This window comes from Scylla paramamosain, unplaced genomic scaffold (genome assembly GCF_035594125.1).
Source record: "Scylla paramamosain isolate STU-SP2022 unplaced genomic scaffold, ASM3559412v1 Contig56, whole genome shotgun sequence".
Taxonomy (NCBI): Eukaryota; Metazoa; Arthropoda; class Malacostraca; order Decapoda; family Portunidae; genus Scylla; species Scylla paramamosain.
This window is the reverse complement of record NW_026973721.1, coordinates 282,501-295,000: the sequence shown is the minus strand read 5'-3', so window position 1 is coordinate 295,000 and position 12,500 is coordinate 282,501. Positions and strand designations below refer to the sequence as shown.

Genomic DNA, 12,500 nt, shown 5'->3' with positions numbered 1-12,500 from the left:
CAAGACTTTCTTCTTTCTCTCACCACTATTCTGTCCACCTCTCTAATACAAGAATTAACCACTATTTCAATCATTCATCCCTTTCTCTGGTAAACTCAGGAACTCCCTGCCTACTTCTGTATTTCCACCTTCCTATGACTTGAACTCTTTCAAGAGGGAGGCTTCAAGACACTTATCCTGTAATTTTTGACTACCGCTTTCGACTCTGTTCGTGGACCGGCACCTTGGTGGGCCTTTTATATTTATTGCAGATGTGTCACCCTTGGCCGGTGCCCCTCCTACATAAAAAAGATAAAAAAATAGACCCAAAAAGATAACTCTCTGCTTTATTTCCTACATTGTACATTTTTCCTAGCCAGAATATAATAATAAGGAATACACGAGTATAAGTAAAAAATGAGACGCTGATTCTTAGGCGAGTAAAGAATAACGTTAGGACAGTGTGCACTTGGTCGAAGATCTAGGCAGCTGTCTGGATCATTCTCATCAATTAATTAAATGAAGAGAACTGTTAATACTCTCAGATCATTTGTCATTGTCTAGTGAGAGTCATTAGTGAGCTAATTGTGTTATGGCCCGCTGGTTTTCATGGCAAGGGTTACTTATGCGTGAGGTGCTGTGGCGGCTGATGGAGTTTCCTTGACGTTGTAATCGAAATGCTGCCCTTCCAATGTTTTTTTTTTTTTTTTCATTATATTGTGGATAGAAAAGTGTGCAGTAACAGTAACAGTGTTATTGTTGTTGTTGTTGTTGTTGTTGTTACTATTTTATATGTGTGTTTGAAGAAGACCAGCAAATGCAAAGAAAAAAAAAAGCGACACATTCGGCTGTCAAAAAGGTAAAATTGAAAGGGTTGTGTGTCGCGGCATCGCAATATTTGCCTCCATCTTATTCAGTGCACGACGGGAAAATTAATTTTGTGGCTCACATTTGAAACTTATAATGTGCAGATTGATTTCCGAAATAAAAGAGAAAACTGAAACTGGAGATCTTTTGGAAATAACAGAACAAATTAAAACTTTTGATAAAAATCTTCTTTCGTGCGTGTGATATTCCGACCGTGTTAATTAAGGATATACTTGCTCCCCGGCATCACACTTGCCACCAACACTGATCGCCCTTCCATCGCCTCTAATTGGAGTGTTTGGAGAGCGTCTCAGATCTTTTATACCGCCTCACTAAACCTTCGGCAGCCTCTCTCTTCCGATTTTTTTTTTTTTTTTTTTTCATTCCCTTGTGAAGAGGCTCTGTCCGGGATATTTTACTTTGCTTGGATTTTAGATCAGTATTGGTCAGTATGCTGTTTTGAAGTAAATTAAGTCTGTAATCCTCAACTTTGTGTGTGTGTGTGTGTATGTGTGTGTGTGTGTGTGGACACTGTGGAGAGTGGAGGGAATATTGTAAGAGTCAGTTAAATTCATGCCACAATTTTAATATCGGATCAATTCATTTTCTGCTAAACCTTTACTGTTTACAATGTTACAATATCTTGACAAATATGAAGTATACTGTATATGACATGTTACAAATGAGTATTTCATTGCTAACATGCAACGAGGGTGGATAATCCTCTCTCTCTCTCTCTCTCTCACACACACACACACACACACACAAGAATCGTTTCCTTTTATGTTAAGTGCTTCATATCTGTCTCGTTACAGTAACGTACGATAATGATAATTTCACCCTTGTTTTACAGATGCCTGTGTATAATTTGCAGATACACCACTAGTTTTAACATATTTGAGTTCTTGCCTTAAAATAATGAAAAGTTGTGCGAAGGAAACAAGATATGAAGCGAATATTTTTGAGGATTGGAGACCGCACAACGAGCTAGTTGGAGCTACTGACGCTTTGTTAACCCTGAAATGACCACCCACCCTCATCCCTTCCTCCCTTCTCTCCTGGTTGATCAAGATGGACTAGAAATTAGGACCTGACTATGATATTCTCTGTTCTGCAACAGTAGACTATGGGCACCAGTTGTTTATAAGCCTGGATGTGTTTATATTGAAAACGGATAGCAGTGACTAAACTCGATTACTAAGTCTGACGAGGCATGTGCGCATTCAGTAAGGTTTGCCATCACGATAAGCTTCACCAACTAGATAAAGATGGTTTATGTGATATCCACCTGGTACTAAAGCCACCTTGCGCTGCACTAAGTAATCATATGATGAGATAGCTACAAGAAGATGCTCCTAAATCATAGAAATTTAAGTTGTTGATCGAAGAAAATAATATATTGGTGGTATGTACGAGCAACAGACCAGCGAGGATGAGAAATGGTGCGTGGCAGTGGTGACCCTGGCCAGTCTTTGCTGGGGTGGTGCGTGAGGCGGAGTGATGCAGGGCGCGCTGGTGCCTGTGAAGGACTTTTGGCACAGAAATTTCGTATCGTCAGCATTGAGAGTATTTCAAATCCATTGTATAGTTGATAAGAATAAGTGGCTACAAACTGGCTATAGATGGTGTTTTTTTTTTTCTTGTTGTCTTGCAGAGGGTGTCACGTATAGGTCTACTAGCTTCTTGCAGCTTTCCTTATGTTCTTATGGTCTTTAAATAGGGAGAAACATGGCATGAGTTCGGAAGTGTGTGTGTGTAATAATAGTAATAATTATAAATAATAATGATAATTATAATTGATAATAATAATATCCGGTTTATTAATCTTGCAGCCTTATAGCTGAAAGTCCACATATTGCGTACTTATACAGTAATATACATACACATTTAACCTTAAGGAAGTATGTTACAAGTTGATACTTTGGGTGCCAGATGGCGCCGGTCAGCCTGGTAGACTAGGCACAGGATAGTCAGGTCACCCCTGTGTATTTTTCTATTCAGAGTTTGTTTATCCTACCTAGCTGCGGGTCACTAATTCCGATTTACACCAGGTACCTAATCACTGCCAGGTGAGCAGTGGCTACACTGCATAGAAGTTCACCCAAAGACTTCTGACCTTACCCAGAATTCGAACCTGAGTCCTCGCGAGTATGAATCAGGCGTACCAACCACTGCGCTACCAACTGTGTGTGTGTGTGTGTGTGTGTGTGTGTGTGTGTGTGTAGTCTGACTTGAATGTAGCACATTCCCTAAATGTAAGCTAGTTTAGTGTGCAAATGTACTCCTGAAGTTACACTTTAATATTACACGACGTTTTCTGATGCTATCAAAAAAATCCACGAGACAGTCTCACATACCCGCCTGTCTTGTGATGACTTGCTGTGTTATGGAAGCGTTCGGTCACTCACCTCTGAATAATCCACGAGACAGTCTCACATACCCGCCTGCCTTGTGATGACTTGCTATGTTACGGAAGCGTTCGGTCACTCACCTCTGAATAATCGTTGTTGCGTAATTCAAAGAACATATATTTCTGCTATTGTTCCCACTCCGCCTTTTTTAAATTGGCAGCGAAGTGCTGCTTTAGGAGTCTGGTGAGGTCCCAGCCCAACCTGCCCCGGAAGACTAAGTTTATTATTAGAAAAGTTTTGTCCCTGACTTGCTTGGTTTTGCCAGAAAATGAAAGTTTGAAATGAGTTCAGAAAATTTTATGCACATTTTTTTTCACATCCGTGTGTGTGTGTGTGTGTGTGTGTGTGTGTGTGTGTGTGTGTGTGCATACGCCCACATTACTTGAACTATAACAACTACATTTAGCGTGGGGATCTACCATGGATTGAGAAAGGTCAGCGCGGGTCACCGGGTGGGCTGACAGGGATGACAGATCAGCCAGTGACCTCTGCTGTTTGGCCTCGTGTTTCATTAGGAAGGAAGTGAACACCGCATATGTACGGATGTCATGTAACGGTAGCGATGGTAACGAGATCAGCAACCTTTTTGATAGATTTGTTTACTTGGTGGTGACATCCCTTCACAATTGGTGACGTGACTTGTTTTGCACAGGATGCAGATCAAGTGCATATGAGAATGATTACAACGAGAATAGCGATAATAATGAAGATTACTGACGTCATGATATTAACCATTGGATAATAGGTAATGGTAATATGGTAATTTGAGTAAGACTTGTAAGCTAAATTGTAGCTATTGGCACTTAAATCCCTGAAGTATTCAATTGCGCGTTTTGTAGTCAGAGTGGTTTCTTTGAAAGTTGTACCCTAAACTTAATGCAAATGCAGCGAATGCAGGAGTTAACCAGTACCCTCACTTATTCATATCTTTTAATAGGTAACTATGGTACCCTGTTTCTTTTTTTTTATTTTCACCTATGACTTTACATTGAGAAATCGTTATTAAACTTGAGTTTCAGTGTCAGCGTTATTTCTATGACAGCAGAACATAAACGGACATTTTCCGGTTTTTGTGGCCTCGGCTGGTCTCCTCCAAGTATGAAAAAAATGTAGTGCATATATGTATTGTGATTATAGTAAAAATCACAATATATTAGAAATTTATTTCTATGTAAGGTCTGTGTTGTATGCAATATGTGATATGTAATATGTAAGTATCACTGAATAAGTGAACCACCTTGGCGTGGTTTATTTATGGGTTGTACTGTGGTGTTTTAGTTATAACTTCGTCTATGTTGGTAATTATGTTGGACTATTGAATTACTTGAAATGCATTAGGCAGGGAAATTTGGGAATTAAGTGCATAAGTGTTCGTACATGTTTATGTTTAATGTTTAATAGGATTGTAGGGTTGTGTTACTTTAGCCGGACACAGGCAGTGACTGACAACGTATCGTTGTTGTTTCCGGGTCTCAGAGGAGCCCAGCTTAGGCAGCGTGCAGACGTGTCAGAGGTGTGTCCAGGATCTGTATTTTGTGTTAAATATCTCTTTTGACTCTTTATGCAACGGTATTCAGGTTTGGGTCAGTAGCAGGGTTAATTTGTATAGGTATTAGTGATTATTCCAGCGATGAGAGGGTGAGATAAATGAAACATGGCGGGGGTCCCGGTGGAGAATTTTGCGTCAGTTCCATACCTGTGGTGAGACGGTGCATCATTTGTATGTAGTTATTAGGTGTATGTAGTTTGGTGAAGTGGCTGGTGTCCTGTCTCCATGTGTTTGTCACTGTGGGACCTGTGCTGATTGATTCATGTTAATCGGGTCTTGTGTCGAAAGACGATGTCAGTTTGACTATTTTCGTCCAGCTATTTTCATGTATTGACTTCAGCTAAAGAACAACAATTTTATGAGCAAACTTTAACATCCATATCGAAAAACGAAAAACGATATATATATATATATATATATATATATATATATATATATATATATATATATATATATATATATATATATATATATATATATATATATATATATATACGGGACTGGCATTTCAGTGGGCATTTTTTTTATTGATTTTTGTTGCCCTTGGCCAGTGTCCTTCTTACATAAAAAAGAAGAAAAAAAAAAAAAAAATATATATATATATATATATATATATATATATATATATATATATATATATATATATATATATATATATATATATATATATATATATATATATATATATATAATATTATCATATCGAAAAACGATATATATATATATATATATATATATATATATATATATATATATATATATATATATATATATATATATATATATATATATATATATATATATATATATATATATATATATATATATATATATATATATCGTTTTTCGTTTTTCGATATGGATGTTAAAGTTTGATCATATAATTGTTGTTCTTTAGCTGAAGTCAATACATGAAAATATATATATATATATATATATATATATATATATATATATATATATATATATATATATATATATATATATATATATATATATATATATATATATATATATATATATATATATGTATATATATATTTATTATATGTATATATATATATATATATATATATATATATATATATATATATATATATATATATATATATATATATATATATATATATGTATATATATATATATATGTATATATGTATATATATATATATATATATATATATATATATATATATATATATATATATATATATATATATATATATATATATATATATATATATATATATATATATATATATATATATATATCGTTTTTTGTTTTTCGATATGGATGTTAAAGTTTGCACATATAATTGTTGTTCTTTAAAGAAGAATATTGATGTCATTCGCACTTTAACTGGTTTTCAGTATGAATTTATTTTTCTACAAGAGACTTTTGTTTTAGAGGACAGACTTGGTGACAGATTTTGTCAGTGAGAAACGTGAGGGTGTAAGTGTGCAAGCTGCCTACTCTGGAAAGGCTCTTGTATCCAATGTAGGGAGGTGTGAAGGTGGACTGGCCTGTATATGGAAGAAAGATTTGACCTTTAAGGTAAAGGTGTTTCTGTATGAGAAAAATTATATTGCTTTGCAATTACTAGTGGGTTATTTGAACATTGTTATAATAAATGTATATATGAGGAGTGTAACATGGGAAAGGAAGACACTTGAAGAATATCTTCACAGGTGGTTTGCCTTGGGACATTTCAAGTGTTTTAATCAATCATGATTTTAATTTAATTTTTATTTTAGGTGGTTTTGATGCAGATCCTTTTATAAGCAGAGCCTGGAACAACTTGGTGACCTTTTGTGAGAGAAATTGTTTGTGTTGTCTGGATTTTAACGTGATGGACGGTAACACTTTGATTTTTATACCTTACAGTAACTGCTGCTGTAAGTGGTTAGACCATATTGTAGGAGGAAGCTCAAAGGATGTCTGTGTCAACCATGTTAATGCTCTGTATCAACTTGTCGGATCCGATCATTTACCAATGGCAAACGTTCACTTGGGTGTCTAACAATGTCTGTAGCACTATTATAATTGAACATGGAAATAAATGTTTTATCCAATGGGGAAAAAAAAGTGATTTTCCAGATGCATTTTAAAATATTATTGGTAATACACAAGGCATTATGCCCTGCGAGGCACCTAGATGGTGTAGTGTTGGTTGCCAGAAAGCTGACCACCTTGCACAAATTGAGGAGATTGATATGATAATTGGTGGTAATGTTTTGTACTCTTCTAGTCATTATGCACAGCAGGTTATTGACAGGAACAAGTTCAGTGTAATACCAGGATGGAATAGACGAGTCAAACATTTGTATCCTAAATCACGGGACGATTATCAATAATGGCTAATTACTGGAAGAAATAGAAACTCTGATGAATGTCGGAAAATTAATATGAGTGGGAAAGTGTTCAAAGAGGCTTTGTCTTTGTGTGAGAAAAATGAAACGGAAGAAAGATCTGTCGCAATTCAAGAAAAAAATTGGAAACAAGAATATGAAAGAATTTTTGAAAGAGGTTAAGCAACAGTCTGATAAAACAATGTGGTCTGGTGTTATTGACGGTGAAAATTATATTAATAATGTTATTGAAGTGTTTAGTAAGAGATTAATGAATGGTGGTAACAGTGATTGTACAACAGATAAAGATGAGGAATGGCTTTTAAATAAACTGAAAGTTACATGCAATGAAAAAGAGAAGTTTGATATGAAAACCTCGCTTCAATCATTAAAAGTGTATATTAAGAAACTTAAGGATGGAGTGGCCATGATGCCTCTAAATCGAAGTGCATTGTTTTTCACAGTAAGGCTAAAATTACAACTAACGACAGCAGTCGTTAGTTGTAATTGTGAATTGAAATTGTGTTGAAATTGTGAATTGCCAGAAATATCTGGCTCACTGGCTCACTCATAGTTTTGTGATAGAAAAAAAAAAAAAAACATGTTCAAATGAAATTAAACAATACTCAAAGGTACTTGAGACTTCCATCACCTGAATCTCATGCACTTTATATTTCTCCCTGGAACCATGCTAACTCTCTTCTCCAATTAACCAAAAAACTCCTCCATCAATAGAAAGTTTCAGAATCTTTCAAGATCTAACTCCCCTCATGACTTCTGCCACCTAGCCAAAAATATCTCCAATAACTTTGCTTTTTCATTTTTCCCACTGCCACCTCATTTATTTCTAAAGCTGAACTCTTCGCTCAAACCTTTGCTAAAAACTCTACCTTGGACGATTCTGGGCTTGTTCCTCCCTCTCCTCCACCCTCTGACTACTTTATGCTACCTATTAAAATCCTTTGCAATGATGTTTTCCATGCCCTTGCTGGCCTAAACCCTCGGAAGGCTTATGGACCTGATGGGGTCCCTCCTATTGTTCTCTGAAACTGTGCATCCGTCCTTGTACCTCGCCTAGTCAAATTCTTTCAACTCTCTCTGTCAACATCTTCCTTTCCTTCTTGCTGGAAGCTTACCTACATTCAGCCTGTTCTTAAAAAGGGTGACCGTTGTAATCCCTCAAACTAACGTCTTATTGCTTTAATTCCCTGATTATCTAGATTTTTAACCTGTTCTCAACAGGAAGATTCTTAAACATCTATCACTTCACAACCTTCTATATTATTGCCAGTATGTGTTCCGTCAAGGCAGCTCTGATGATCTTCTGGCTTTCCTTACTGAGTCTTGGTCATCCTTTTTGGAGATCTTGGTGAAACTTTTGTTGTTGCCTTGGACATATCAAAAGCTTTTGATAGAGTATGGCACAAAGCTTTGATTTCCAAACTATCCTCCTACGGCTTCTATCCTTCTCTCTGTAACTTCATCTCAGGTTTCCTTTCTGAAAGTTCTATTACTGCTGTGGTAAACGGTCACTGTTCTTCTCCTAAATCTCTTAACAGTGGTGTTCCTCAGGATTCTGTCCTGTCACTCATTCTCTTCTTATTATTCATCAATGGTATGAACCAAGCTTCTTGTCCTATCCACTCCTACGCTGATGATACCACAATGCACTTTTCCACGTCTTTTCATAGACGTCCAACCCTTCAGGAAGTAAACAGTTCGCGTAGGAAAGTCACAGAACGCCTGACTTCTGATCTCTCTAATATTTCTGATTGGGTCAGAGCAAATTAAGTATTATTCAATGTCTCAAAAACTCAATTCCTCCATCTGTCTACTCGACACAACCTACCAGACAATTATCCCCTCTTCTTCATTGATGCTCAACTGTCCCCTTCTTCTACGCTGAACATCCTCGGTCTGTCCTTTACTTATAATCTAAACTGGAAACTTCACGTCTCCTCTCTAGCTAAAACAGCTTCTATGAAGTTAGGTGTTCTGAGACGTCTCCGCCAGTTTTTGTCACGACCCCCAGCTGCTAACTCTGAATCCGTCCTTATTCGCCCATATATGGAGTACGCTTTACATGTACTGGGAGGAGGAGGAGTTCCACTCATACCGCTCTTTTTAGACAGGGTGGTATCAAAAGCTGTTCGTCTTATCAACTCCTCTCTTCTAACTGACTGTCTTTAGTCTCTTTCTCATCGCCGCATTGTTACATCTCTTGCTATCTTCTACCGCTATTTTCATGCCAACTGCTCTTCTGATCTTGCTAACTGCATGCCTTCCCTCTTCCCGCAGCCTCGCTGCACAAGGCTTTTTGCTTTCTCACACCCTTATTCTGTCCACCTCTCTAATGCAATAGTTATCCAGTATTCTCAATCATTCATTTCGTTCTCTGGTAAACCCTGGAACTCCCTGCCTGTGTCTGTATTTCCACCTTCCTATGACTTGAACTCTTTCAAGAGGAAGGTTTCAAAACACTTATCCTATAATTTTTGAGTGCCAGATCACCAGAAATACATTAAATACTGCTTCCGCTCTGATGCTGTTGTAGTTTCTAATTCTTTAATTCTTTTGATTCCAGTTCTAATTATTCTAATTCTAATTCTTATTTTAATTCTTCTAATTGTAATTATAATTCTTTAAATCAAATTTTTCTCATCCTTCTAATTAAAATTATAATTCTTCTGTTTCTAATTCTAATTATTCTAGAAAATTCTAATTCTAATTATTCTAATTATTCTAATTCTAATTTTCTTCAGTTTTATTCTTTTAATTGTAATATATTTTTAATTGTGATTCTTTTTTTTTTTATTGTAATACATTTTCCTAAGTCTACTTGTTCTAATTCTAATGCTTCCCCTGGTGGTGTTAGTGTTGCCGCTTATTTTCTTAATTGCATTTTTTCTACTTGTAATTCATTTTTCTCATTGTAATTACATATTTTTAATTTTAATCTTTCCCTCGGTGGTGTTAGTGCTGCCGCTTCATCCTCTTCCATCTGCTGATGGTAGTGTTTCTGCTGATCTTTGCTCCTGACCCTGGCAGTTACATAGATCACTGAACTGACCCTATCCTAAGCTATCCTAAGCTCTCCTAATCTGACCTTAACTGACTGAGTGTGTCAGTTTGGTGGTCTTTGTAGTTGCCAGGGGGGTCCAAGTGGTGGAAGCATGAGAGGTCAGAACACCTTCCTTGCTCCCCTGGGCAGCCCCATTACATGGTTTTGGAGTGGATGCTCTGTGAAATTTTTACCAAGTTCCGAGTGGGGGTTCGAACCCATGCTTCCCTCCCGCCAAACTTGTAATGCATCACTCTACCCACTAAGCCACGAGGACCCAAGAAATTAACTGTAAAGTTTGTCTATTTCCTCATCTTATGTTCGCGTTAATTAAAGAAAATACTGTTTATTATGATGCTAATCATTTTTATCAAGCCATCTTTTATGTTCTTTTATTTTTTGTATGATTTATAGGGATTCGAACGCTGGCGCCCTACATCTAAAGTTCCAAAGACTGTCACTCTATCCACTGAACCATGGGAACCCCATAGCTATAGAGAGTAAGGAAGATATATTTGAACACAGTATTTCCCTAACTGTGTTCGTGCCGCACCAAAAGTTCAATAAGAATTACTGCTATTGTTTTTAATGTGAATATTCATATTAACAACGATAATAAGATAAAGTTAAGTACTGTGGACTGTTATGGGAGTATCAGTCATGGAGTGAAAATGGTGGTAGGGGAAATTCAAGAACTTTAGAACGGTCGGCAGTCCTCGGATCTGGAGCCGCCTGTGGGAACCCGCCCCTGTGTTGTGTAGTGACTGGCACACGTGCTGCACCATCACCGACACAACACACCATTACACCTGTGTGTGTGTGTGTGTGTGTGTGTGTGTGTGTGTGTGTGTGTGTGTGTGTGTAAGATTCTGATTAAAACATTTTATTTATTTCTTCTGTATTATTATGTAAGTATAAGAATAACTTCTACCACATTTTCCAGTTTACATTTATACGCCAGTGATGCAATTACTGGTGACCGGAAATATATGGTATGAAGTCTTGCGGTGCCTTTGTTTCTTTATGTTGTGTACATATATCACTTTTTTTCTTTTCTTTACTACTGCAGTCGAGCGCTGAGGGCAGATCTGTCAGTCCGTCCAATAATTTGATGGAATCAGACCACAAAACACAAAAACGTTCACGGAAAGTAATAGCAGACGTCAAGGACAGAAAACTGATGAACAACGCTGCATGTTCCGCTGCTGTGTTGCTGTGTTGTACCAGCGGCAGGAACACTGTATTTAAGTTTGCTTTATATTAATAGGCTTGAGGGAGAGTTCAATTAAAGCACTATTTACAGGAGAATTCACCCGTTGCGGGAAATAAAGTAACGTGATGTTTGTGAGTGTTTCTGAGTGAGGCACTCTGCGTCTCTGGTTACTGGAGGCACGTCACGAATGTTGCTGTGTCTTTTTAAGCAATAAAACAGCGACACCACAGCACTTAGTTTTTAGAGTTTGTTTTGAGTTTCGTGCACTCACTCACACAACACTGAGTCCATCGAGAGACGCCAACAGTGTCGATGTGGCTGGCCCTCCGCCGCACGCTGGGGCTCGCTCAAGCAGTCACTATCATTCTGTTTTCTCGGTATGTTACCAGTTTATCTAGTTATTCATAGGGGAGGGCCGGAAGGGGAAGAGGGTACCGGCTGCTACGCTCTGAAAGGCGTGGGGAACCTGGGGTATCCCGCCTGTCCGGTGCTTGATGCCGCGATATATACTTTGATGATTCTTTTCAATAATGAAACCAATTATGATTATTACTGTTTTCTTCATAAAAGGAAGGTTTGCTGAGGTAGTGACTTTCCATCCCCTTTGTGAGTCCCATCCCGTGTGGTGGTGGTGGTGGTGGTGGTAGTGTCTGTTCACTTTTTTTATTTTTCTTATTTATGTGGAAGGATAAAATGTTCTTGGTAATCTGCTTACAATGTATATAAGAAGAGCAGTTATAGAGAAATGTGTTTTGGTGAAGTACGAGTGTCCTTCACTCCGTTGTTTAATGCCACGATGCCGTACACTCACGCTGGCTTGCTGTGGCTCTACTGCCTCTAGTGTTTGTCTTTATTTGTATGTTACTTCTTTTTTTTTTTTCTTCTCTTCCAACGTCCCACACACACACACACACACACACACACACACACACACACACACACACACACACACACACACACACACACACACATCATCCGCAGAGCAGGACGAGGGTGGTGAGAGCTCATCATTTCCTTGATCTACGGATTAGCTTCTGGAGAGAGAGGGGGGCGGAGGAATAAAAGCTACAA

The 12,500-nt window shown here is 37.4% G+C and overlaps 1 protein-coding gene across 7 annotated transcripts in view; it reads left to right on the top strand.

Annotated features, from left to right (window-relative positions):
• Window positions 1-2,297: 2,297 nt before the first annotated feature.
• Window positions 2,298-12,500, top strand: part of LOC135098345 (uncharacterized) — a 48,970-nt gene continuing 38,767 nt past the window's right edge. For 6 of the 7 annotated variants that reach the window (XM_064000655.1, XM_064000653.1, XM_064000654.1 and 3 more), the window contains exon 1: window positions 2,298-2,412. In XM_064000655.1, coding sequence (XP_063856725.1) covers window positions 2,347-2,412 — 66 coding nt within the window. In that variant the 5' untranslated portion in view covers window positions 2,298-2,346. Of the gene's footprint in view, window positions 2,472-12,500 lie in introns of all 7 variants that reach the window. The other variant, XM_064000658.1, reaches the window with a different exon arrangement.